Source organism: Phoca vitulina, unplaced genomic scaffold, assembly GCF_004348235.1.
Source record: "Phoca vitulina isolate PV1807 unplaced genomic scaffold, GSC_HSeal_1.0 scaffold36, whole genome shotgun sequence".
NCBI lineage: Eukaryota > Metazoa > Chordata > Mammalia > Carnivora > Phocidae > Phoca > Phoca vitulina.
Window position 1 is genome coordinate 15,357,337 of NW_022589739.1, and position 27,257 is coordinate 15,384,593.

The 27,257-nt window shown below is 51.3% G+C and overlaps 1 protein-coding gene across 1 annotated transcript in view; it reads right to left on the reverse strand.

The window, feature by feature from the left end:
• Positions 1–1,879: 1,879 nt before the first annotated feature.
• Positions 1,880–27,257, reverse strand: part of MAP6 (microtubule associated protein 6) — an 86,719-nt gene continuing 61,341 nt past the window's right edge. The window contains exons 2-4 of the mRNA XM_032426913.1: positions 22,596–22,809; positions 20,366–20,562; positions 1,880–3,061 (exon numbers count right to left, since the gene is read on the reverse strand). Of these exons, the coding sequence (XP_032282804.1) occupies positions 2,041–3,061; positions 20,366–20,562; positions 22,596–22,809 (1,432 nt within the window). The 3' untranslated portion in view covers positions 1,880–2,040. The remainder of the gene's footprint in view (positions 3,062–20,365; positions 20,563–22,595; positions 22,810–27,257) is intronic.

Genomic DNA, 27,257 nt, shown 5'->3' on the forward strand with positions numbered 1-27,257 from the left:
CCTCCCTCTCTCAGGTCCTCAGATTCTGAGAACTGGTCACTTCTGCCTGGTCCCAGTTTTATGCCACACCCCTTGGTCAGCTGTCATGCAATCTGGTTTCTTTGATTCAGGGACTCCCGGAAATGGCTTACCCCAGCCCTTGTACCCACACCCCATGATACCCCAGGCTGTCTGTACTCCATGGCCACTCTCTCCGAGAAGCCTTCCTGGCTGCCCCCACAAGTATTCTCTCTTCACTGTCCTCTCATAGCCACGCCTCTAGCTGTGTCCTCGGGCCTCATCCCACACCACCTTTTATTCTCATGAGACTGAGACTTCTTTACCACTGTGACTTCAATGCACAACACTGAATGAGACAAAGTGGGTGCTAAGGAAAAGTCTGTTGCGGGTATAAATGAATGAGGAACCTCAGGATTGTTTTAGAAGCCTTGGCTGGGCTGTCCTGGATATTGAGTTGGGATTAGCAGATGTGAGGTTCTACCTTCACGAGTGTCCTGGGACTCTCTGATCAGAGGCCTGGTTTTCTCAAGAAGCATGACCTCTGGGGGCGCCTGGGTGGCTCAGTTGGTTAAGTGTCTGCCTTTGGCTCAGGTCATGATCCCAGGGTCCTGAAATCAAGCCTCACGTTGGGCTCCCCTCTCAGTGGGGAGTCTGCTTCTCCCTCTCCCCCTGCCCCTGCTCGTGCTGTCTCTCTCTCTCAAATAAAGAAATAAAATCTTAAAAAAAACACAAAAAAGAAGCATGACCTCTGGATGAGGTCTGAGCCCTTGGCTAACGACTGTCACCCAGAATTACCCTGGGCCAGCTGGGTCCCTGTTCCTCTTTCCTCTGTGGGCTCTACTCTGACCAGTCCAGCCTGCTGCGGTCTGGTATCTGTTCCTCGGCTTTCATGGGACCCAACCTGTGAAATGATAGAAAATATTGGTCTCTGTCCCTGGTTCCTGGCGCAGAGCTCCTAAAACTCTTGGAACTTCCTAGGTGATAAGACTGTCTTTTGTTGTAATGAGGCAGCCCTTGGTAGTCTCCTGGAGAGCTTCAGGATGGGTGCTGGACACTAGAAAGACCAAACCATGAAACTTTCAGCCCCACCCCTATCCTCTGGGAAGGGGAGAGGGGCTGGATATTGAGTTAATAATGGATCATGCCTACAAAATGAAGCCTCCATAAAACCCCCTGAAGTACGGGGTTTGAAGAGCTTCTGGTTGCTGGAGGTACTGAGAGGGTGGCATGCCTGGTGAGGGCATAGAAGCTTCATGCTCCTTCCCCCATGCTGTACCCCACACATCTCTTCCAGCTGGATGTTCATCGGTATCCTTTATCCTTTAATGATAAACCAGTAAACCTAAGTAAGTGTTACCCTGAGTTCTATGAGACATACTAGCAAATTACTGAACCCAGGTGGGGGTTGTGGAAATCCCAATTTACAGCCCACAGTCGGAAGTATAAGTAACAACCTGGGACTTGCCATTGGCATCTGAAATGTGGGCGTGGGGCCAGTGTTGTGCAACTGAGCCCTAAACACCTGTGGGGCCCGGAGCTATCTCCGGGTAGATAGTGTCAGAAGTGAGTCGAATGGCAGGACCCCCAGCTGGTGTCGGATAATTGTTCCATGTGTGATGTCAGAAGTGAAGTGCTGTGGGAGTGTGAGAGTGAAGGAGAAACACAGGTTCGTCCTGCCCCACATCCTCATTATGGGGTCCCGTCCCCAATCTCCTAGCCTCTCCCACCCCCTCCCATCTTACACTGTCTGCTCGCAGGAGCTGGGGATTTCTGTCTTGTCTGGCCCAGATGGATGAATGCAGAGTCCTGCATGCCCAATTTTAAATGTGCACGGTGTACGTGAGTGCACGCGTGCACACACACACACACACTCAAGTAGGACCAGAGAGAAACACTGCTGAGCCAGAGGGACCAGTTTTATTAGATTCCAGCAAGATTATACAGTACGTGTTTCATGCAGATTAAATATGTATCTTTGCCGCCCCTGGGAGGGAGCACTTCCACGGTCAGCTCCTTCCTTGGCATGTCAAGGGGTGAGTGTCAAGGGGAACTCTCAGTATATTCCGCATGGGGGACAGTTGGGATCATGACTGGGGGTAGAGGTGAGACAGTGGGAAGCTGGGGGCCCCTGGGACCTTGAGTCTTCAGAGGCTCGGGGACCACAGGACCTTGGTCTTTTGCTGGTGGTGACACCAGGAGGTCTTGATCTTTCAGAGGCACTGGAATTATAGGAACTTGATTCTTCACAGGCTCAGGGACCACAGGATCTTGATTCTTTGGAGGCTCTGGGACCATGGGGCCTTGATCCTTGAATAGTGCCGGGACCACAGGACCTTGATTCTTTACATGTGCTGCAACCACAGAATCGTGATCTTCCAGAAGTTCTGGGACCGCTCCACCTTGATCCTTGACTGGCTCCGGAACCACTAAACCTTGACTCTTTACAGGCTCAAAGAACACAGGACCTTCCTTCTTTACAGGTGCTATGACTGCAGCGCTTTGATCCTTCAGAAGCTCTGAAACCACAGGACCTTGATCCTTGACAGGTGCCGGGACCATGGGACCTTTGTCCACAGGCTCAGGGACCACGGGGCTTTGATCCTTGACAGGTGCCGGGACCATGGGACCTTTGTCCACAGGCTCAGGGACCACGGGACCTTGCTCCTTCGAAGGCTCTGGTACCATGAAACCTTGATCCTTAACTGTTGCTGGAACCATAGGACTTTGATTCTTTGGAGGCACGGGGACCAAGGAACCTTGGTCCTTTACTGGTGCTGAGATCACAGAACCTCCATTCTTTAAAGGCTCAGGGGCCACGTGATCTTGATCCTTAACTGGTGTGGGGACCATGGGACCTGGATCCTTCAGAGGCCCTGAGACCTCAGGAGCTTGGCCCTTCAGAGGCTCTGGGGCCATGGGGCCTTGATCCTTTGGACGCTCTTGGATCACAGGACCTTGATCTTTCAGAGGCCCTGGGCCCACGGGACTTTGATCCTTGTCTGGTTCTGTGGCTATAGGACTTCGGTTCTTACGTGAATCACTGGCGAGTTCAACCTGGCTCCTGCAGAAGAGAGAGAGGTAGTCAGTGTGAGGGCCCGAGCTCAGGCCAAGGAGTGGGCAGAGCACAGATTGCCTGATAAGTCTTGGCCTAGTGGAGCCTGGGCAGGGCAGCTCTGGCTGGAGAGCCGAGAGGAGAATCTGATTTCCATGTTCTTAGTGCAGAATGGGGGGTGGGGTGAGGGGCAGGCTCAGGAATCAGTCATTCAATGTGCTTGCCAATTGATTATAACCTGCGCGTGGCACAGAGGGTGGCACCCAGGTGACAAGGCGGTACTGGAGCAGGACTCAGAGTCCTCCTGTGGGTATCACAGCAGCCTGGCCACCCCACACTCCACCTAGGCTGCTCCTCCTGCCTCTGTGGTAGCTGGGACCCTCCTGCAAGCCCGTCCTAGCTGTCTGCTCAGATGGCCCCCCACGCCAGCGCACTGGCCTCCTTCCTGGGGCCTTCCAAGGCTCCTTCCCCCCCCCCCCCAGATCCCTTGTTAAGGGCTGACTGTGGAGAGGGACAAGAAAGAGGGCAGGGGAATGTCCCTCCGACCGCTGTCCCTGCAAGGGGAAAAGTGTTTTATCATGAACATTGTTTAGAATCGCCTACACAAGGTGACAATAAAAAGCAGACTGGCTTTCCATTGGTTTTATCACTGCATTTAAATTCTCTGTCTACAATGCGCCACATTGTTGCCCATGCCACTGCCATCACCCCCGCCTTGGGCAGGTGACTGGCTGGGGCTCCCCATTCTGGCAGTGAAGAGACCCTGCTCCCCTCGCTCTGTCCCCGCTTCTGGCTCCCCCTACCGTCCCTGGGCCTTTGCCCTCCCTCCAAGGCCCTGGGGCTGATTTCCCTGCAGCCGAGTCCAAGCCTCTCACCAGGATTCACTGCGGACGCCGCGTCACCCCTTGGCCCGTCCACCTGGTGGAGAGCAGGTGACATCGCTGACAAGCAAGGGCGAGCCCTGCCGCGCTCAGAGCCCGCCAGTCTAGCTTAGAATGCACACTTGTTCCTTGCGGGCCGGGCTGAAATTTGCCACCCAAGAGCAGCCACTCAGCTGGTGTCAGAGACCCTCGCACACTTCCAGCACATTCCACTTTCCAAATCACTTCTCAGAGCTCATTTCAGCAACCCAGCAACCCCATGAAGCCGCGTGGATGTTATTACCCTTACTTGTCAGATGACGAAACTGAGGTCCCGAGAGAGCAAGTGATGTGGGAAGTGAGGGACCTGCATGGACTCTAGAGTCTGGGTCTTTCCGCTCCCGGGGCCTGTGCTCTGTCCCCTATAGCGCCTGGGACACAGTTGCTGCTCAGTACAGGGTAGCTGTTATTACTCTTTTATACTTCGTGGCCAATCAAGTCTTTATGCTTACAACCACTTCGGCATTTTAACAGTTCCTATTAGCTGGGCGCCTGGGTGGCTCAGTCGTTAGGCGTCTGCCTTCGGCTCAGGTCATGATCCCAGGGTCCTGGGATCGAGCCCCACATCGGGCTCCCTGCTCAGGGGGAAGCCTGCTTCTCCCTCTCCCGCTCCCCCTGCTTGTGTTCCCTCTCTCGCTGTGTCTCTCTCTGTCAAATAAATAAAATCTTAAAAAAAACAAAACAAAAAAGTTCCTATTAGCTTTTAGGACTATGTCTTTGTTACCTGCTTATTAAAGCTGGTCCAATAAGACCCCTACTTGCTCACACTTTCATAGCTCCTTATGGTTTCCTCTCTCTGGGCCTCAAGTTTGTCATCTATATCATTGGATATAATGATATTTACTCAGGAATGTATGATTAGAGATCATTAGCACCTTGTCCCAGGATATTACTATGCAATATTACCATTATTTTTCTATTGACTTAGAAGTAAAGTTACACATATTTGGACTATTTTTATTCTGACATGTCATCCCGATCCAGAAGCTTCTTACTGTGTTTAGCACCTTGAGCTACCTGGGGACCTGCATCTCTCAGCAGAGGACACAGTGGCATAGGCAGACTCTCCGTCAGTCCCTCTGGATGGCTCTGAGCATCACAGTGGACAGACAGGGGCCAGGTTGGCTCCCTGGCTCAGCATGACACAGAGCCAGATGGACACAGCTGGCTGCCATCAGTGGGACCTTAGTGTTGGCAGAGCTAGGCGAGGCCTCGAGAAGTACGCAGAATCCAAGGATGGCATTAAAATACGTCTAATACTTGGTGGCTGGCAGAAGAGGAAATAAAAACTGCCCGCTTCAGAATAGAATCAAGCAGGAATTCGAATAGATGAATCCTATCAGGTAGTGAACATCCTGAAGGGGTGACAGAGCTGAGGTAGGAAACACAAAAGGGGGCAGAGCTTAACCTGATCTTGGGAGCTTGCACTGCAAGACCTACCTCACTGGCAGGACATGGACTCGGCATTCCAGGCTGGCATGGAGATGAAACAGGGGAGAGCCCCACGGCGTGGGCAAAATGCACTTCCCTGGATGTTTGAGGCCTTAGCTCCCATGCCTTGCCCCATATTTCTGTTGAATGAGCCTCTCAACCACCTGTGAGCTAAGTAACCCCAAATTTGCTTGGATGAATAACCCTAGATCGCTTTCGCTAGTGAACCTGTTTCCTTAGTAAGTGTCCTTCCTTACTCATGGGAAGGTTTAGAATGAAGACTGGAAATGATAAAATCAAGTCTACAGTATTACCCTTTTTTGGTATTAAGTTAAGGAAATGTCTGTGTAGATTTATTTTGAAAATATTTGTGATGTTTAAAATAATTTGGCGTATTAGGATATCTAACAGATGAACTTTGTGATTCCAATATAAAATGTGTAACGGAATAATTAGATTTGTGATTTTAAGTTGAAAGATATAGGACAATTTTATAAATTTTGAAAACAACGATGGAACTTTTATGGTAACCCAATAATTATATTTTTAAGCTTAGTTTATTTTAAATTATTTATAATTTAATTTAAATTATTTAGGGGAACTGAATTAATTAGGTTACAAAATCCTCCTTACAAGAGATTGTTGAACTTTCCTAGATTTTTGAAGTGTTACTTTTATAAATTAAGCATTCATTTTTAAAACCAAAGCAGCTTTGGGGCGCCTCGTTACCTCAGTCGGTGGAGTGTGAGACTCTTGATCTCAGGGTTGTGAGTTCGAGCCCCACACTGGGTGTAGAGATTACTTAAAATAAAATCTTTAAAAAAAATAATTAAAAACAAAAAACAAAAAACCAAAGCAGCCTCAGCTGGTTTTCCTATGAAGAGAACCACCCTCGAGGGCAACATAAAACTCACACTGACCCTGACTGGCCATCACTTGGTTCCATGGTGCCCTGCCAGCGTCCCCATCTGTAAAAATGCCCCCCTATTCCCAGGAAGGCAGGCAGAAGCCGGACGCACAGTGCCTTCTGTGTGTCAGACGAAGCCGAGCCCTCCGGGTGGAAGCCGGTTGGCGAGTGGAGACGGGCTGCCTTCAGCCCCGCTCAGCCCACGGGCCAGCTGTCCTTGGGCACGGCCTACATGCACAACCACATCTGCAGCCCCGAGCCAGCTGCAGACCTTCTCGGGCCAGCACATGCCACAGGAGCCTCGGCCTCCCAGCCTGCGTACCCCCTCGTAAACGAGAATAACCCGTTGAGTTTATCTTGGCTTCTGTGCTGCGTATCGCCTGCAAGATCGTGGGCAATTACTCAACCACGATAGACCTCAGTTTCCCCGCATATAAAATGGGGAGAACAATACAAAATTCAGGAACCGTAACAACAGAGGATCGGATGATCCTGTTGGGCAGGGATGTGAAATCACAATTCTTGACATTTGTAGAGTGCATCAGACGGTGACGTCCACTCCCATTAAGTGCAGTAACAGCTTCTCACAGATGCTCACGTACACCTAACTGCAGCCCACCGGACCCTCACGGCAGCCCCGGACGAAGGCAGGGAGAGGGGCGGCGAGCGCTGCACGCTCACCCTCCGTGCACTGCCCTCTGGCCAGCCCGTGCTGTTTTGTGCACCCCCAGTGCTTTGTTGCTTTGCTCCTGCTGCCTGGACTGCCCCCTTTCACCCGCTTTGCCCTGTCTGTCCTCGGCGGATCCGCTTGCTCAGGCCCCATGTCCTCACAAGGTCCTGGTGGCATCTCCCCGAACGAGCTTTCCCTTGCCGTACCACTGTACAGTCTCCCACGTTCACACGTGCCCCCATTAATGTCAGTTCCGCCCCCCGCCCGGCACTCCTTCGATCGTGAGCTCATCCTCCCGGCCTGCAGCCCCAGGGCCCAGCACAGTGCCGGCAACAAAGAAGATCAAATGGAAAGATTTACAAATTATTATTGCTGAGACCTGATCTATCATCTATCCCACGGCCCCAGCCAGAACCCCAGAGTCATCCCTGATGTCTCCCTCTTCCTTAAAACCTTCACCCAACCCATCAGGAACCACCTGTTCCAGCTCCTAACATTTCTCTCTTCAGTATTCCCACGTCCTTCCCTCCTTCCCTGCACCCCCCCACCCTGTGCCACCATCTCTGTGGACCATTGTCACAGCCCCCTAACTGGTAGCCTCACCTCCTCCTCCAATCCATTCTTCAAACAGAAATCAGAATGACCTTTCCAAAAAGCAACCCCTTTCCCTGCTTACAACTCTTCACGGCTTCTTGCACTCAGAATAAAGAGTAAAGCCTGTCACACGGCCCCACCTAGCTGACAAGCCTGCTCCCGCTGCCTTCCCGGCTCTCTGTCCCCTCCAGCCTCCCAGGACTTCGCTCTGCTCCTCAGTATGCCCTGCTCCTTTCCATTTCTGGCTTTGCATGTGCTCTTGTCTCCTCCCGGAACATTCTCTTGCTCCCTCTTGCCCTGGTTAATGTGACTCATCTTCCATCTCTCAGCTCACTGGAGCACCTTCCCAGGGAAGCCTTCCCTGACCCCCCCCCATGTGACCAGGTCACCTGCTGCAAGCTCTCCTAGTCCTTGGCCCTCCCCCACCCCTTAACACAGCTCATGACTTGCATTCTTCTGGATTAATGTTTCCCCTACTGGACTGAAGCATTCAGAGGGCAGGACCAGGCTGCCTTTGCCTATCACTGTGTTGTCTCTACCTAAAACAAAGGAAAGGACCCAACTAAATACTTGTCGAATGAATGAATAGATGAGAGCCTTCCTGTGCCAGGCTCTGTCCTATTTGCAAAATTTAATGTTCCAAGGTTACATGAGACATCCTAAGTCTTAGGAACTTAATTTTCTGCCCTTCTTCCTGTTACCATGGAGACAGGCAATGCCTCCTGGGTATACACACACTCTGCTTTATCAGAGTCTGGAAGCAGGATTATGGAGCCCTGCCCAAGACTATCTGGAAAAAGGGCTTCCTTCCCTCCTGCTGGTTCCTGCTCTTGCACACAATTCTAATTCCATCATCCACCCATGTGGTTTTCTTTTTTTTCCCTCCCTAGACTGTCTCCTGATGCACCATCAAAGCAGCCCAGAGCTGGGGCGGTGCTCATGTAGGAGGGCCCTGTCCATGAATCCCCTGCCTCCACAGCTTGGAAAAGCCCTGGGGAAGAAAGAAACTCCTATTTCCTGAGCAGGAACCATGTGCCAGGCTTGGGGCCAGGTGCTTTAACATAGATCATTTCTTGGAATGTAAAGAGCAGCCTGCTGGGGGAGAAAGTGCACGGGCTGGGCTAGGGGCCACAAGAACTGGGTTTGAATGCAGGCCTTTCTAGCCCATGGGATCTCATCATGGGCATGCCAGTCTCTATACCTCAGCATCCATAATCTATACGATGGGGATTACAGTGCTCACCTTTAAGGGAGGATTAGTATACGTGAACACGCGTGGCATGATCCCTGGAATAGGGGTGATGTTTAGTAGATGTTAGTTCCAAAGAGGGACTGAGTGATCTAGTCCAATTGTGTTACTCTGCAGATGGGAAAGTGGCCCAGAGTGGGCAAGTGACTCTCCCATAGCCACACAGCCCATGGATAGCAGGTCCAGGACTAAAACACAGGCCTCTCGACATCTTAGTGGATGGGGTGGGAGGGGATGGAGCAAACTCACTGGAAGCAAAGACGCACAGGCCGACTGCACCTCAGGGCCTCTGGCAGAAGGTTGGGGAGACAGTGGACGGGGCAATTTGACGGCTTTGCTCTCCTCCTGTCTGCCCGCATGGGCCTCACGCGGGAGCTTTTCCTGGACATAAACAAAGCTTCCAAGGAAGCTTGTATCGGAAATGCAGCTACTAGAGGGGGAGGGCCAAGAAACCATCTCTGAAAGCTCATTATTCTTATGAAGAATCTGCAGGAGACAAGGCATTCTCAAAACGAGAGCTCCCGCTCCTGCCTCTCTCCCGCCCAGACTCCAGGCAGCCTCTGTTTTAGCAAGGACCGTGGTGTTCGGTGGTGACCTGCCTCTCCTGCTGTGGCCCATGGACTGTTTTGTTCATCTGCACATCGCCAGTATCTGGGGTCGGACTCATAGTAGCACCTGCAGAGATTTGTGTAACGGATTGCTGGTATGTAGCTTTTTCCCTTTATTCTATTTTTTTTCTCTCTTTTATCCATTCATTGGACAAAGTCGGCTGAGGCCCCCTACTCTGGGCTCGGCCCTGTGCTGGGGGCACAGGAGTGAATGACACCGGGGCCCGTAAGGAGCCCCCCGTGCGGAGCCAGGGACAGAACCGTAAGCACACGGGGCACACTCTAAAGCCGGCACCCCCACCCGCCCCGGCCCAAAGCCTTCACCGGCCTGTGGCTTTTCAACCAGAGAGGCCCAAAGGCCCCTTTGCTAGGGAAGTCCTCCCTCCCTGCTCTATGAAAGCACAACTCCTCACGAGCCAAATCAAAGGTGTCCAGGGCTGGAAGGACAGACCCGAGTCATCATCTGCCCGTCTCCCTGCCAGCTGGCCCCTCCACTGCCCACCCCTTGGGGGCCTAGTGTTTAGACCCCGAGCAGAACCCTGCTTCTGTGGGCTCCGCTCCCTCCCGTTCCTGCCCGGGGCCGGGTCCCCTTCCGAGGAGGCCATGCGGCCTGCTCCCGGACGGCCTTTCGGATATCTGGAGGGAGAAGCAGCTGTGTCCTTCTTCCTGGAGTCTCTGGGCAGTAGACACCTGACAGCCGCTCAGATGTTTGGTTTCCACATCTAGGCGGGCTCCCCATCCCTTGGAAAGCGTGACCCCCAGAGCTGCCAGTGATACTGCAGGCGTGGTCTCCAAGCAGGACACAGTGCCTCTGCCCTGGGGTCCGTAGCTCCGTCCCCAGAGCTCTGGGCCGCGTCAGCTTCCTCTCAGCCACGTCAGCGCTGCTGCCCGGCACCCCTCCCCAGCTGAGCCCCTCGCCTCCTCAGCAAGCAGAGATTCAGTTCCAGAGCCACCTCCTCAGTGAAGCCCTCCACCTCCAGGGGCCAGTCCTCCTTCTCCTGTGTTCCCACAGAGCCGTCCCCGCTCATAGCAGCCCAACTGCTCTGTAGCTGTCTCTCCAGACTGATGGTGGGGGGGGGGGGGGGGGGACGGTGGTCCGCTTCACCTCTCCCTCCCTCTCTCCTCCCCTCCCCCTTCCTTCCACGAACATTTAATAAATGCCTACTATGTGCCGAGCCACTGAATTGAGTGGAGAAGCATAGACTCTGGCATGGGCTGGGCACAGCGTAGGAGAGAAGTTGTAAACATAAGTCACACAAGATCAAATTCTAGCAGCCACGGTTACCTGACACACAAATCCCGTCCAATTTTAACTGTGTTTGCACCTTTTTGTCCTTTTCTTGATGGTTTTCTAGCAGGGCTTGACATACAATGTGGCACATTGTATTCTCACAGCAGCCCTGTGGGCCAGGCAGGGGGGACGTGTGCCGGGGTGTCACCCGCACCCCCCATTTTCCAGCTGTGGGTGGAAATGAGGCTCAGAAAGGGGAAGTGAGTTGCATAAGGTCACAGAGTGAGTTTGTGGCGATGTCAGGACTTTAACCAAGGAGCACAGACTTCAGTCAAGCTCTTTCCTCTCTACAACAATATCCCTGAGGGATGGGACTTCAGCTAGAGAGATTCCAAATTCCTCCGCAGAGGTCTGAACGGGGTCTGGCCTGAGATGACCCTGACCGGCTCCGCCTGGTGCAGAAGACTGGAGCTGCTGACCTCTGCAGGTCCCCAGCTCTAAGCTCCCAACTGCATCTCCTGAGACACTTGCCCCTCTGGGGGCCAGGCCCCCAGCAACCAGTCCCCCTTCACCTTGGCCCTTCCTGCATCCACTACACGACGACTCCCCCAGGCTTACCACCTGGTATTCAGCAGAGCCTGTAAAGAAGATAGTCCCAGACGGTCTGAGAGCATCCTGGTCTGAGAGCGCCCATCTACGCCCATACCTGTAAGCCCAATACAGCTGCCCATCAGTCCACCAGCCTAGAGCCCCCCAGAGTCCACCCAGATGTGGCACATCAACACAGGGGGAACAGCTAGGACCACAGCTAGGAAAAATGCTGCCACCACAAGGCTTCATTCTGGGTGGGGGCGGGGGCTGCCGGGCAGAAGGTGGGTAGGGGTAGCAACTGTGCGGATCAAACAGCATCTGGGACCTTCCTATGACTCATTTCCCATAGAGGATGAGAGTACCTAGAGTCCTTGAAGGATCTGGAGCAGGGACAGGACAGGATGAAGAAGCCGCTATTTTAGGAGGAGGCACATCTTCACAACCGAAATCCTAGAGATGGCCCCACATGCTGGACAAAGAGTGAGTTTTAAGTAACCCAAACTTGGCTTTGAATCCTGGCCCACCCCTTACAAGTTGTGTGACTTTGCCATTTAATCACTAAGTCTTGATTTCTTCATCTATAAAGATCTCCAAACTCTCTAGCCTTATCTGAGGATTCAGTGAGGACAAGGGCGTGAAGGCCAGATAAACGTCCTTCCCCTTCCCCGAGGCTGTGCCAACTCCGCATTTTACCAGCATGGAACCACAGACCCCGGGCCAGATTCCTGGTTCAGATTCCCCGCCAACCACTCCAGGCTCCCTGCAGCAGATGCGTTCTTGTGAAGCGCAGGGAGATGGTTGCCCAGGGCGCTCGATGACTACGTTTTTTGTCCTGTGTTGTTGCTGTTTTCCTTTTTGCTGTTAAAATAGCTTTTCTAGATATAACCTGCTAAGAAAAACTATAGACTCCCCACTGTATAATAAGAATTTCAAAACGCATCATTGGTTGTTTTAACACCAAGAAGGCAAAGGCAAAGACAGCATGGACCGTCTCAATGGGCTGCCAAGAAGCTGATAATCCTGCTAATGACCCTTCTTAAAATGGGAAGTGCTGAACTAAGGCAACCAGACAATAACAGGCTCAGTTCTGGTCTAGCTCTGTGCTCCTGGGAACTTGCAAATCAATTTTTGTCCTTTCTTCCCACTCCATCTAAAGCAAAGGATGGGATCTTGAGCAATTAATCAAAATTGGTTTCATGTGTCCAGAGCGGCTCAATTAAAACGAATGTGTAATTGCGGAAATGGAATCCGAACCCGGTGATTACAGGGTGTGCCCAAAGAGGAGGGGCCAGGGAAGGGCTGGGGGAGGGAGGGCAGCAAGACCCAGCACTAGGTGGACTCTAGCTCAGGCTGTTGTGTGACAGAGGGAGTGGATTTACCACATGTGGCTCCAGCCACCACACCGTTGGGACCCAGGGTGGTCAGCGGGGGTCAAGAAAACCATCCATGAAATGAACTATTGACAAAACCATCCATGAAATGAACTATTGTCAACTTTGCAGTTGACAGTGGGCTTTCACATGCACCCTCATTGGGTCCTCATAACAGACCGTCCTGCAGATCAGAAGCAGGTATCACCAGCTATGAGAACTCTTACACCTGCTATCCTAAACTCTGGAAGCAAAAATTCCAATAATACTATGTCCCTTGCTAACCGAACTCCTACTTTCTGGATTTGGGAACCAAACAGATTTGGAAGGGATAGATACTTGTATTACTGTTATCTCTTTGGGGCTTAAAGAGATTAAGAGACTCAGCCAAGGTCACACAGCTAGTAAAGAGTAGATCTTGGATTTAAAACCAGGCCTGTCGGCTCTAATTCCCAGTCCTTCTTCCTAAGAGACCTCCCCATGGGGATGCCTCTCTGCCGTCATGAAGTTAGGAGATCTGCATTGGGCAGGGGGCGGGATTAGCTGACCTGTCAAGATTACCCTGTAACCAAGAGTCTATGATTTTTTGAAGTCAGGCCTGCTTAGAAAAAAGTGGCTACGTAAAGAACAGGGGCAGGCTGGCCATTGTAAGACCAGCCATCAACTGCCCTGTGATCTGTGCCATGACCTCTCTTGAAACCACCCCTTTCGTGTGAGCAGAGACAATTATTAAGCAGAATAAAGCCTTGCGGTGGCACCGTGGTGGATATGGAGGCAGATGGTGAATATCATCATTCATTCGTTCACTCATTATTCATTCAACAAACAATTTTGAAGACATTCTCTGAGGGAGGCATTGGGCCAGCAGCTAGGGCTACAAAGGTGAACAGAAGGAGCCCGTCCTGACCCCTGGGGGAGCACAGTCTGGTGGGGAGACACACACACACGAGCATGTGGTACAGTATATGTGGTGAGTTCTGTGATGAAGACACACACAGGGAGCATCTTACCCAGCCTGGGAGGTGCGGGAAAGGCTTCCTGGAGCTGTCCCCTGAGCGGAGTCTCGAAGGATGAGTTAGCCAGGTGGAGAAGCAGGAGAAGGGCAATCGGAGCAGGTGGGGCGGCGTGGGGAAAGGCATGGAGGTGAGAAGCAGCATGGTGCACTGGGGGGACGATAAGCTTCTGTGGGCCGCAAGGAGCCCACGGATGGTTGGAGGCAGGGGATGACATGGTCAGAACTGCATGTTCTAAAGATCTCTCTGGCAGCTTAAATCAGCGCAGCAGTGGCAGGAATTTATTTACCTCAGCATCTGAGGCTCCCTTGGCCCCGGATAAGATGTCTGGGTTGATAATGTCAAGTTAACAAGCAGTTGGGGACCATTTATATGAGGACAAGGGACAGAGAGTTAAGCTCAGTTCTACTGTTTGAAATAAAAAGCACAAGATGGTGGTCTCTGATCCAGTGCCTCAGGAAATGGACACCAGTTTTATCTTGGTATCCAGTACCAAATACATTTCTTACGAATGAAAAATTTGTTGGATCATTCTGTGTTCAATAACCATGCATTTTAGTTACCCAGGCAGTTAATTTAGTACCCAAAGGAGAAAACCTGTATATTTGGCTGAGACAGTTGGTCAATTCAGTCGGGATGTTTGAGCCAGTTGTGTGTGGAGACCTGATCAAATTCTTAATTCCCCCTATTTGTATCTGGGTCCCATGATTTAAAGAAGATCCTAGGTAAGCCTGCTGGAGGGCCTGCTGTGGCCTGACCGGACTGGGGCACTGCGAGGTGTGGGTGTAGTTTCCAGCTTGTCTGAAGCCTGACTCACTTCGGGCCAGCCCCGGCCTCCGTCGGGTGAGGGAGGGGAGCAGTGCAGGCTGTGGAGCAGAAGACCCAGGCTTCATGCAGGCTTCCCTTCTCTCTGAGCTTCCCTTCTCTGTCTTTTATATTTTGGGCACACACCTGCTCCACATGAGGAGAACTCAATAGAATGGCACAGAAAGAAATGTTTTGTGGGCGGTCAATAAATGTAAATTGTTAAAATATTGCTTAGGTCCATGGACTCAAGGTGATTCAATAGCTAGAATTCTTTAAAAGCCTTTTTTCTCAAAAAAAAAAAAAAGCCTTCTTCTCAGACTGTTTGCCCCAGTCAAACTCAAGTATTGTCTGAGATTACCTAAAGCGAACTATCAGAAAGATCGTGAACACGGACATTTCAAGCACTGAGAAAGGAAGGGGGAGGGTCTGAAATGACCCGTATTTAGTGTCCGCTGTGTGTCATTTCACCCTCGGTCCTCTCCTCTGAGGTGGGGTCAGTGTCCCCATCTTCAGAGGAGGACAGCAAGGCTGACAGCGCTTAGGGAAAGACATTGGGTTGCACAGCTGGCAATGATACATCCATGAACATTGTAAACGCCTTGTAAACTGCCAGTGTTAACCGGTTCACATGATACAGTATGCATTGGTGCTGGTTCTATTATTACAGGTATTCTGGGATGGTCTCGGTGTTCGGAGCATCTGTGCAGCAGATGGCAGGGTGATGGAGGAGGCTGGGCTATGTGCCTGCCTCCGCAAGAGGCGAGTCTAAGAAAGGTTTCGTTCCATTCCTTTGAGACCGTGCCTCTCCTGCCAGTGGGCTCAGGGGGGGCTGGGATGGGGCCCCGCCTTAACTGCGGACGGTCCACAGGCTACATGCTGAAAGAAACTTTTATACCTGTGGTCTTGAAAACGTAAACTGCTTTAAGACATCTTAGTGGTAAAAGGACCTTGAAACCACGATGACACGTTAAGGGGGTTTATAGCCTTTGTGAAGTGGGACTTAACACTTCCCAAATCTAGGAGAAGCAGGTTATAAATTTTTAAACCCTAGCGGGGAAAAACCCCCAAACAAACAGAAAAGGATTTCATAAGAACACACAAACTGTAAGGAAGAATGACAATATGCTTATAGCTAATTTAGCAATAATGACCTATTTTAAAACTAGAGAGCTGGTTTTAATTTTGTGAGCTGTTTGGGGAGGCGACACAAGTAATGAGCTATAGATTTGCCTCCTGGGCTTGGGGCAGCATCAGGGCACATGGAGAGGCCGTGGCTCCGGGTGAGGCCTGAGCGCTGGTCACACCAAGCTAGCAAGGCTCTCTCTCCACGTTCCTGCCTGCTCCGTTCCTGGGTCCTTGCCGCCTGACTCTGAGTACATCTCATTTTCTCTCAGCTTATCATCAGTGTGTTTTTCTGTGGGTCTTCTTCCCTCTCTGTCTCTATTTCTACCTCTTTGTTTTTCTCCTGTCTTTCTTTCTACTTCTCTCAGTCCCTGGTTTTGATCAAAACAATTTTTAACTGATCACAAAAGAGCTGAATAACAGGCCTTTATGTATGTTTTATTTATTAAACAGAATTTTGTGTTCTCTGCCTTATACAAAAGCAGGCAGGTGGGCGGAATGTTTTCTGTTCATCTGGAAAACAAATATATAGTGGGTTTTCATATATACGATCCTTGATTGATTCCCACCATGGCTTCTCCCCAAAACCCAGAAATTGGGGACCAGAAGTAGAATAAAAGTCCCAGCCTAGAGCTCCTAGCCTAAAGCAAGAGAGGACCTGTGGTTGTTGCCCGATATGTAGGTAAGGGCAAGAAGCATGATGGCAGGGAGCATGCAAAGGTCGGGGGGGGGTGAAATCTGGGTGTATGGAATGGAGATCCCAGTTAGTAACCGCCCACTCACATGGCACCACTTTCCATGACGGTCTCTGCCACTTTCCAGCCCTTGTCTCGACCCTCCCTGAGTGAACTGCTCCCCCAGGACCTGAGCTCACCTGGTGATGGACCCCTCCACACCTTTGCTCTTGCAGCTCCTTCTGTCTGGCACGCCTTGGCCACCCCAGACTCTGTTCACCTGGTCATCACCTGCTCATCCATTGAAGTTCTCCCTGATCCATGGAACCAGCTAGAACAGGCTCCTCCTTCATGCCCCACAGTGACCAGAGGTGGGGTCTCAGTCATCCTGGTTCCCTAGTGCCCGGCACAGTGCCTGGCACATAATAGGTATTCAATCAACACATGTTAGTAAAAGGAAGAGGGATCCCATACTAAAAGTATATCATCTTTTGTCTCCCACTTTAGCAGAAGGCTATCCAAGCGGTTAAACCTGGCCCTAGCTCTGAGCTTCCCTCCCAGGTCTGCTCTCCTGCCTGTAGGCCTGCCCCACATGGCCTGCACGCCCACAACCCACCCATTCTCCAAGGTTCCCTCCCCGATGCAGCCTTCTGACGCCCCACTCCTGTAGGAAGAAACCTGTCCTTCAGATGAGCACCCAGCTCCCTGGTCTGTTGTTACCTTACTTGGCCCTCTCTTGCGGCTGTTTCCACTCCCCCGTGTTGGGCACACACAAGACTTCCCCCCTAACCCGCACAGCGAGCCAGCCCCCAGAGGGGGGAACCTTCACAACGACCAGATTAAATGAGTTAGTGAAGGCATCTCTGCCATCTCTTGGGAGGAGAAAAAGCCAGAAGCACCAGTCCTGCAGGGTGACGGGAAGGGGGTGGAGAATTAGGACCCAGCCTCCCAGCGCGGCAACGCAGTGCTGGGCGCAGGCGGTCACTCATCCCCAGCAACATGGGATCAAAACGTTACACTACCTTGTTGGCCAGTGGGTCTCTTGGTCCATCTTCGCCTTTCCCAACACTTAGCTCTGACTGCTTGCAATTAGTATCTGACAGGCAATCTAAAAGAGTCAAGCTGCATTAGGGAGAACCCCAGAAAAACTGCAGGGCACAGCTCATCTCGTGGAGAGCGGTTCAAATGGCAAAGGTTGATTCCTTCACCTACTCAGCTGGGCCTTACCAAGGAAATAAGATCAAGAAAGTGGTGTTCGTCTTTAGCATTTATTTATACTTGGAAAAAGAACTGTTTGTTTGTTTCTGAGCAAGCACAGACCACAAGCACGTCACAATCAATTGGCTATACATGAATATTTTTTGTCATTTTCTTACTCACAGCAGGAATGAAATAGCACCAAGAGAGGTGTGCGCTACACATTACATAGACAATCTGTGGTACGCAACAAAACCCAGGCCACAAAATCGTAATTAGACACTTCCTGTCTGCCTTGGAGAGGCAAAGGTAGAACGGACCGGTTGGAAGCACCAGCAGATAACAGAGAACTTTGGGGAGCCAACGCACAGCTTTAGGCATTATTTTTGCAGGCAAGCAAAGCAGACAATAGGAAAGCTTCAGGCCTTGCTCTCTTGCCAGGGGAGCTCAGGAATCGGTAGGGAAATATACAAAAATGGACAGCCAGGCGTCGGAAGCTTGGTCATCTTCAGAAAGGCAAAACGGAAACACTGCTTGTGAAACCAGAATCAGTTTCAATCAGTATGTTTGGGATGCAGAATAAGACTGGCTGAGTTCTATTTGTAAACAGTAGAAATCAAAGGAAATTTCTTGCCATGAAGTGACACATTCAAGAGTCAAAGTGAACTACAAATAAGAGTTTTCCCAGTCGCAGGATTAAAAAGACGGGGAGCCTGAAGGGTCGAAAAGACATTATATGGGTCACGTCTCAAGCTGCAGGTGGGGCAAGGGTTGGAAATTCAGTCCCTGGAGCTGCAAGGTGGGTGGGAAACTACAATCTGGGCGAACAAACTTGAATCAGACACGAGATCAAGTCGTATGTATCCTTCTGGTTGTGCTCCTGTGGAGACAGACGTGTGTAATGCCCAGCACGTCTCGCATGGTGTCTGGCACACAGGCATTCAGCACGCGAATATGGAACGAACGTTCCCCTGTGCACTGTAAAGTTTGATTTACTTGATCTGCAAAACATATATGACTGTTCTATGGAGAAATCCAAATTGCGGCTAACATCAACATGCCTGACTAATGCCAGACCTCAGGAGAATGAACATACATTGGCAAATTCTCTGGATAAAGTTAAGATCATGTTGATAGAGCTCTCTGGTTAACGTTAAGATTAGTGAGCAAATAGCTAGAATCAGTACTGAGGTCTGCTCTGGTCATTTCCAGACAGGCATCAAAACGTGTGATGCACGAACACTGAAACTCACTCATATTTTCTACCTTCTTCAAAAGTTCTTCTCAGTTCCACGCCCTGAGATAGAAAGGAAGAGGACGGTGGCCCTGGCCGAGCGCCTCATTTCTAGGAGTCCTGTTCTCTTAACAAATGTGGCCCACAAAGCACACGCTCAACGAGTTTGCGAAAGACTTCTCCATCAGCCCCAGGGTGACCAACAAAATGGCGCCAACAGAGACTTTGCTGCTTGAATGGTCAGAACAGGAGAGGACTGGGGAAAGCCCTGCTTCCTCCACACCACAGGGACCACAAGGGAGTGCCGCGGTGAGGAGCCGGACGACAGCCCGGCCATGTCACGGTGCCAGCAACAGGAAGGACTTCAAGGACAGGGGCAACAAAGCATACCGAGCAATGTACACGTCACAAGGTTTGCAAATGTAATTTTGCCGGTGGGTATGTTGGGTTCCCTCATGAGCACTAGGGGTCTTTCTACAACTCTCTGACTACCACCTACAACACAACTCTAGCACAACTAAGGTGCCCCTTGCCGCTCCCGGGGGCGTTGGCCACACAGACACGTGAAACACAACACGGTGAGAGCTGCTTTTATTCATCAGTGAGGTCAAAAATGCTTGCTAATCACTTAGTAGGGAACTCCCCTAATCTTCAGCTAAGTCACAGACATTTCCACTAATCTGAAGCTCAGCACCCTCTGTCCTCTCTGAGGAACAGAGCAAACACAGTTCACGAAGGGAGAATGAACATGGCCGTGCTTGGCACGGCATCGACTTCCCACCTTGTGTTTCTCAGAAGCAAGGAAGCCACGTTCTCAATACACTACCCCTGTCCCCTGAGCTTCCCTCCTCAGTCATCTGTAACCAGTCGCTCTACAAAACTGGGTACACAGAGGAGAACAGTCTCCTCACACTGTGTTCATCTTCCTATGACGTCTAGAACGTACCTAAAACACCCTGGCCTGCTCTGAGTCATCAGCGGCAGATTTATCACTTGGCATACAATTTCAAGCCCACTGATAGGAAACTAAATGTAGTCACACGTTTCTAACGGAAAAGTCTATGAGAAAAATTACTTGAACTTAACAGACACAATTCATCTTATGGACATTAAGGCCGAGGTTTTTTGCTTTTTAAGTATTTCCACAAATGCTGTCCATTGCTGAAGCCCAAAGGCGAGCGTCTCTAGCACGTGATAACCCTCTGAATTTTGGAAAAGAACACATTCACCTAAAGTTCAGAACTGATCCCTGACACAGACCTCGGGGGAGAAGAGGAGGAGGGCACCCTACGGGCATTCCCAAGCGTGACTGGGAGACTTCCAGCCGCTGGGAAGGGCCTCTGCGTGCTAAGGCCTGCCTGCCTCCCTCGGCAGCCGGCGAGCAGTCTCACCTGCTGTGGGAGGCACAACCAGGGAGCACTGCTTCCCGGGGTTCCTGGTGTTCCGGGGGCCCCGCGGCATGGACCCCTGCGCCGCGCTTAGCCCGGCCGGTCTCGATTTGGAGAGGAGGCATGCCGCTCGGGCTCGGAGACGGCATTCCTCCATCGGAAGAAACCAAACCAAAGAGCTCCTGGAACACTCAGGACCAAGGCAGATGAGAAACCTCTAAGCAATTTTGTGGCCTTTTTTGTTGGTTGGTTAAAAAAAAAAAGAAAGAAAGAAAGAAGAATAAAAGGAAAATGCAATGAAATTTACTCTTTAGCCTCAGCCAGTTTATTGTTCATCTCTTTACTTTGCTCCTTGTCTTCGGGTTGGGTGGCACTGGGGCCCTCTGCGCTCTTTTTCTTGGAGGCCCGGCCCGACGCCACCTGCTTGTCTTTGGCCTTCCTCGGGGGCTTATGGCTCGCTGAGGTCTTTTTTGGTTTGGAACTCTGAACGCTAGGTTTTTCCACCTGCTCGGAGAGACAGACAGACAGACAGACCGCAAATACAGAAACACAAAAAGGGAGGGAGTGGGAGAGAGAAGTTAGAGAGAAGACATGATTAGCTCAACGGTAACTGTCATGATGACACTTGACATCGAGGAAGCACAGCGTCTAAAGTGTTTTCAGTGACACAGGTCATCTGGCTTCTGAACCGGCTGGTCCGTTGTGGCCACAGGCTCACAGGCCACAGTGGCAGCCCGGCCTGGCGGCTGTCACCACGGAACCACCGTGGTGGTGGATGATGTTACCGTTTTGCAATACCTGCTGCCCCTCCCTCTGGGAGAATCGCTTATACCTCATCCCTCGTCACTCTGTTCAACTCGGGCAGGCCTAGGATTTGCTTTAGTCGATGAAATGTGAGCAGAAGGGCCAGGGGTCACCTCCAGCGGAAACGGGAGGGTCAGCCCGTGCTTCCCAAAGTTCTCTGCTCCTCGGCCATGAGGGAGGCTCTCCGTCACCCTAGGGCCACACTGCAGAGGCGGCGGGGGGTAGGGCTGCGGCCACCCATGATGGACAGGTATTCATGGGAAATAAACCTTTGTTGATAGAAGATGCAGAGATTCGGACGGGTTTATACCACTGTATAAACTGGCCTTTCCTTTGTTTCTGTCTCCAGGAAGGTGAGCTTGTGTGGAGAAATGGGCCAGGCAGTCTCCTCTCAGAGCGGCCTTCAGCACTGCCCACCATCCACTCTTCCTTTCCTGCTGGCTCCCTGGATTGTTTTCCCTAGAGCAGCCCTTCCAGCCCATCCACTCCCCCCAAACCCTCGGCTCTAGCTCTACCCCCCCCCTCCCCCCACTCCCAGGAGATGGCCCAGCCTTCTCTTTCCCGAGAACTCTGGGGCCACTGTGTATGGTCCCTCAATATGCCCTCCATCTCTGGGTTCACTTTCTCCAAACTTCCCTCCTTCCTCCCCTTGAGTCTTCTTTTGTGCAAAGCCAGCACTATGTCCTGGGCCCCACCTTGTATGTAGAAGATGGGCAGAGATGCTGTTGGGCCTCACAGGCTAGGTCATTCATTCAGGGAGGTCCAGGGGTTTTCAGTCACCTCCGACCTGTACATCCTGGTTTGCCCGGGCCTGAGGGCTTTCATGGAATGTGGAATTTTCAGTGCTCCAAGTGGAGGAGTCCAGTCAAGCTGGCTTGGTTACCTACTTCACCTATAAATCGGTCTTGGGCCAAATAGGAAACTCGACTTCAGTGTAAGACTTACAGACAAAAGCAGAGGGAAGGATCTCACACTTTTCCTACTCTTGTAGATAAGAGTGGATATTTGCACAATCCCATGTGGCTTGACTTCACAGAATCAGCTTTGGCATTTATGATTGCTGCTTCCAGCTGAGTCTCCAACTCCATTCTCCCCCTCATTCCCTCATGAGTGTGTACTGGGATACAAATAAGGCAAAGTAGTGTTATTATATGGAAATCCCTGAATCCACTGGAAGTTACTTAGAAATGTACATCATTCACAAACTGTCTATTATAGTAACAAATTACCCGGAACACATCTTGCAGCTGATGAGACAGGTGCTCTGTGACAGACTAAGAGCTGATGGTGCATAGTGTTTACAGACGAAAAGGATAAAAAGGAGTAAGGAAGTGTCCATGGATTGGAGCCAAGGATGCTGCAGGGGCAGGGTGGGGAGAAAGCCAACGAGATACCTCCAATGGCCAACACTTCAGGGGCAAAAGCCATTGTTTTAAGAAGGGGGGATTGAGGGCTCAGGTGAGGTTTTCTGCAAATTTTTTTGGGGGGGTTCTCTAAATCAGAAAAGCTGGTTCTCTGAAAACCTGCCAGTCTTCAAGCTGTTTTATTTTAGGCACTGTTTCTTTTTAACATTCCCTTTGCATTTAGCCTCTGGGCTACCAAGAAGAGGAGGAATTTCCCAGGAGCCCTTGGGGGCTGGGCCAGGTGGGCAGGAGCCCCGCGCTCACACTTTGCTGCAGTTAACCCCCCGGTTCTAGGTTGTGCTGAGGGGTTCCCCACAAGATCTGTCTCACCTTTGGGGATTCCTTTAAAGGTTCGCTGTAGAGGCTGCGTATTCTTCTGCGATCAATGACCTTATTGTCCGCGGGTGTTGGCTTGTTGGCCTCCCCTTTGAACTGGGCACTGTAGCTGGTCTCATGAGCCATCTTATCATCTGGGGGCTTGTACTGGGGCCTGGCTTTTATCGGTTTCACAGGCTTGATGTCCGTCCACGCTCTGAATTCATTTCTGTGAATCAAAGAAAGCATAGGTTATATGAAACACGATCTGTGGGGACGCAGGGCTCCCCGTACAGGGCTGCCAACTCAGCAAGCTCGCAGTCAGTGCTGGTGCTGCTGACGGAGGGGTGATTGAGCAGTGAACTGCCCTGTCTCCTCATGGGGAAGCGCGAGGTTTCCTTCCTGCCACCTTGACGTAGGCTGTGGCAATAGCTCTTGTAGGACGAAGAAGCTCAGGCTCCCAGCTACCACTGTGTGATCATGGAGAGGCAATTCTAATCTTTGGGCCTCGTTTTTGCAATATCTCAAATGAAGCTGAAAACACTCAATCCACTCTGTCATGCACGGGTTCAACCTCTATGATTGAATGCCTGCCGCGTGTGAGGTCAAGAGGGTGAAAATGAGACGTGTTAGACGGTGTGCTTGGTACGCCGTGGCCAAAAATGCCAGTCCCCTCCCCTGCCTTGTCATGATGGAGACCCTTCGTTGGCCAGAATCCTCAAGGATAGTTCCTCCCCTTGATAGCAAAGGCTTGCTTCTTATATTGTCAGAAATTTAACAATCTTAATCACTATAGATGAAAATACTCAGGAGATGTCTAAATGCTTGCATATCACAAATAAGCAAAATGTACCAAACATAATGTGGATGCCACTGTTAGGACTGATGTCACACTGCGTATGTGCAGGAGAATCTTCACGTGCTCTGGTGTGAATGGTTATTGGTCCTGACGCTGTAATGACCACCATCTGCTGCTTTTTTCTGAGTCAGTGTGTACGTGTTCTTATCTTTCCTGTTAGGATCTTGTGGATTCCAATTAGCTGTTTCTGATCTGTTACAGGGCTGGAGACTAGGTGGGGACAAGGTCCAAAGCAGGGTAAAGTACATGTGCCTGCTTACAGAGGCCACGGGGTCCATCCTGCTTATTGAGCGCATGATGTTCGATGGATCTGTTCTCATTTGGGGCATGAGAAGCTGTGTTGTGGGAAAGGAAGAGTTAGGGTGTAAATATCTGTGGTTAGGTTCTTCCAGCACCCTCGTCACCCTCATTGATAACGCCCTCCTTCGGGGCTCAGAGACGAGTGGCCCAAACAGGAGGCCACAGGGGGATGGCAGAAGGAGCTGAGGCTGTGAGAGTCACGAGGTCCTAGCCCCACCTCTAACAAGATGTGGAGCAGGCCTCTCCCCTCTCTGAGCCTTGGTTTCCACACCTGTCAAAAAAAGACCAGACAATGTCCTTATCATTCCTTCTAGCTCAGAGATTCTCTGAGTCGATAAAGCTGATTGGTTAACACTGAGCCACTTGCTGGTCATTTGACCTCCTGAGGGGAATTGGCTGATTTGTGAGCAGAGAGACCACAGTTTCTTAAGAGACCCTCCCCCAAGCTTCAGACTTGCCTTTCCAGTGCAGCCTGGACCCCCACCTAGGGGCCCCACCGACTCAAACCCAACATCCCTAGAACCAAAGCATCTTGTCTGCCCTGCCAAATTGTCTTCATTCCCTCATCATTCAATTTCTTTCTCTCATTCATTCATTCACAACACATTTACTGAGTGCTTAAGGTCTGTCTGGCAGGATGCTGAGCTCTGTGGAGCCCAAAGTGAGTAAGAAGAGGCCCTGGGCTCAAGGTGTGGGAGGCAGAGGGATTGCAGTTACTCCAGGATGGTAAGAACAGAGCCATGACAGAGGGGGGAGTGGGGAACACAGCCTATACCAGCCTGGGAGCGAGTCGGGGATGTGGGTTCTGGAGTGGAGTCAGAGACAGGACGGGGAGCTGGCCAGGGCTTCAGGCAGAATGAGGGGTACACGAAGAGGCTGCCGAGACATGGCCCTCTGCAGGCAGTTCAGGTGGTTGGGTTGAAGCTTGTGGGGACTGGGCAGATACTGAGGTCCTGCCAGCCATGCTGAGGGGATGGTCTGGACTGTAACGAGGAGCTGCCAAATGGTTCCAAGCCAAGGATGAATGTGACCAGATTAGTTTGTGGAAAGAGAACTTCGGCAGCAGTGCGAATGGCGCACAGACGGGGCGAGGTGAGTCGGGAGGCCAGGCAGGAGACTGTGCAGTGAGCCCGGAGGAAAGCAGAGGCCTGAGCCAGGACAGTGGCAGTGGGGACCGAGAGTGGCTGAGTCAAAAGGGAAGTGGGCAGGACTTGAGAGCAGCTGAGCCGTGGGAGGCCAGGGTCAGAGGGGAATCTGGAGAGTTCCAGGATTCTGGTTTGTGGGTGGCAGTGCTCCCCACTGAGACGGAGAACCTGGAGGAGAAGGGGACTTGGAGGGTTGAGACCCTCCTGATTCCGTTAATGGCACCCATCTGCTCTGGCCTCAAGGCTGTGTTATATCGTTTCCTGTGCTCTCCTCCCCGCTTTTACACTTCCAGGGGTTCAACCAGCTACTGTGACCTGACTTCTGAGCCATTTTGAGCTGGCCTGGGTCACACTGGGGGCTGTGGCCACCATGACCTGTCTAAGACTCCAGGCACCCGCTCCCTCCTCCCACCCTTCAGGACCAGAGTATTGCTGAAGCCCCTTATATGTGGATTACCAGCAACAACCTGGTTCCTGAATATAGAACCCTGAGTCCTCTGCTCCTACCCCTGCCTGCTTCCAGAATTAGGACCGACATAGGTCTACACCGGCCCTAAGAACTGTTTCTGGATCATCTCTCCCAGGCCAACCTCTGCATCTTTCTGCATCTCTGTCCTGGCCTCTGTGGGCTGGCAAGTGTCTCACGGTGAGCATTATCCATGGGACGTGTCCTCGTGGGAGCAGTTTGGTGACCCCTGATCTTAAACAACTGATCTTCATATGAGGCCATGTTAGTGAGTCCCATGATTAAGTTCACTGTAATTATGACAGACAGTTCAGTTGAAACCCAAATTCTGCTACTTAGAACTTTCTTTGAACTCTCCACAAAACCTTCCCTAGCCACAAGCCATAACTAATCATATGTCACAAAAATAGAATTAGCTACCGTTCATTGTCCCCTTTTACAAGCTGGAGGGTTGTTTTGGTTTTGCTTTGGTATATTCTCCATAATCCTTACAACAACTTTGAAAGGAGGTAGTATTATATCTCTCTTACAAGAGAAGGTAAGCCAGGCTCAGAGAGGTGAGGTGGCTTGCCTAAGGCCAAACAGCTGGCAAAGAAGCAGGGTTGAACTACGAGTCCGGGTCCGGGAGGCCCACATCCTTCCCACCGCACTTCCCCAACGTGCCGGCGCCGCAGTGTGCTGGCCTGTTCTCACCAGAGGTGCCCGTGCGGGCTCAGGCCTGCTGTGCGCAATGCCGTGGACGGTTTAGGTGACACGGCTGCACGAGATGACCCCTGAGCTCCTCCAGCCCCGAGATGCTCCTCCCAGAGTAGCGTGGGCCACGCTCTCAGCTCACTCACGTCTTGCCTGTTACCACGGACTCCCCTGTCCGTGCAGCCGGATTTCGGCTTGATCGTTCATTCCTTTATTCATTTGGCATTTACCAAACACCAGCCATGGGCAGGGCATGTGGCCCACAGGGCGTGTGACCCAATGGCTGAGGCGGCTACAGTTTAGTAGGTTAGGATCTGTTCTAGTGTGTGACCCTAAGCAAATGGGACAGAGGGACAGAGGGAAAAGGATGCTTAATTCTGAAGGGGGCACTAGAGGATGGAGACAGAGAAGTGAACAAAGGGAATTCAGGCAGCGTTCTGAGTCCGTGGGGCAGGTTCAGAGAGCAGGTGAGCTGCTCAGGGTGTGGAGGGTGGGGCTCTTGGAAGGAAGTCAAGGCGACCGGGCTGGGTGGGAGCTGGGGCCAGGCTTACAGGGCCTCGAATGCCATGTTTACATGCTTGCGGTTGGCCTGCGGAGCTGCTGAACGTTTCTGAGTGAGGCAGCACTATTCCACCATTGACAATGTCCTCCTCTCAGACTGCCCCAGTTTTAATTATCCTTCAAGGCCCAGCTCGGGGCTCTCCTCTTCCAGGGCCCCCTCCTGGATTTCCTCTCTCTTGGCTCCTGGATGCTTTAGTACCTTGTCCAACTTTGTGGTGCCCCATGCAGTTTCATGTCGCTCTTTAATTATTTTATAAGTTCATTTTACCTCTCCTGAGGGATGAGATACAGAACAGAAAATTCATGACAGAACCCTACTTTTTGAGTCCAACCTCATCTGCAGGGCTGTGAAGGGTTATCCTTTAACTTATCCTGTATCAAACTGCAGGTTAGGGGCGGAGCTGGGTGAGGACCCCACCTGTCTCCACCTGCCCCGTCAGGCCCCGTCCCTCACCCAGGCCCCCACTCAGAGCCATGTTCCATATCTTTTTCTTTTTTTTTTTTAATTTTTTTATTGTTATGTTAATCCCCATACATTACATCATTAGTTTTAGATATAGTGTTCCATGATTCATTGTTTGTGCATAACACCCAGTGCTCCATGCAGAACGTGCCCTCCTCAATACCCATCACCAGGCTAACCCATCCTCCCA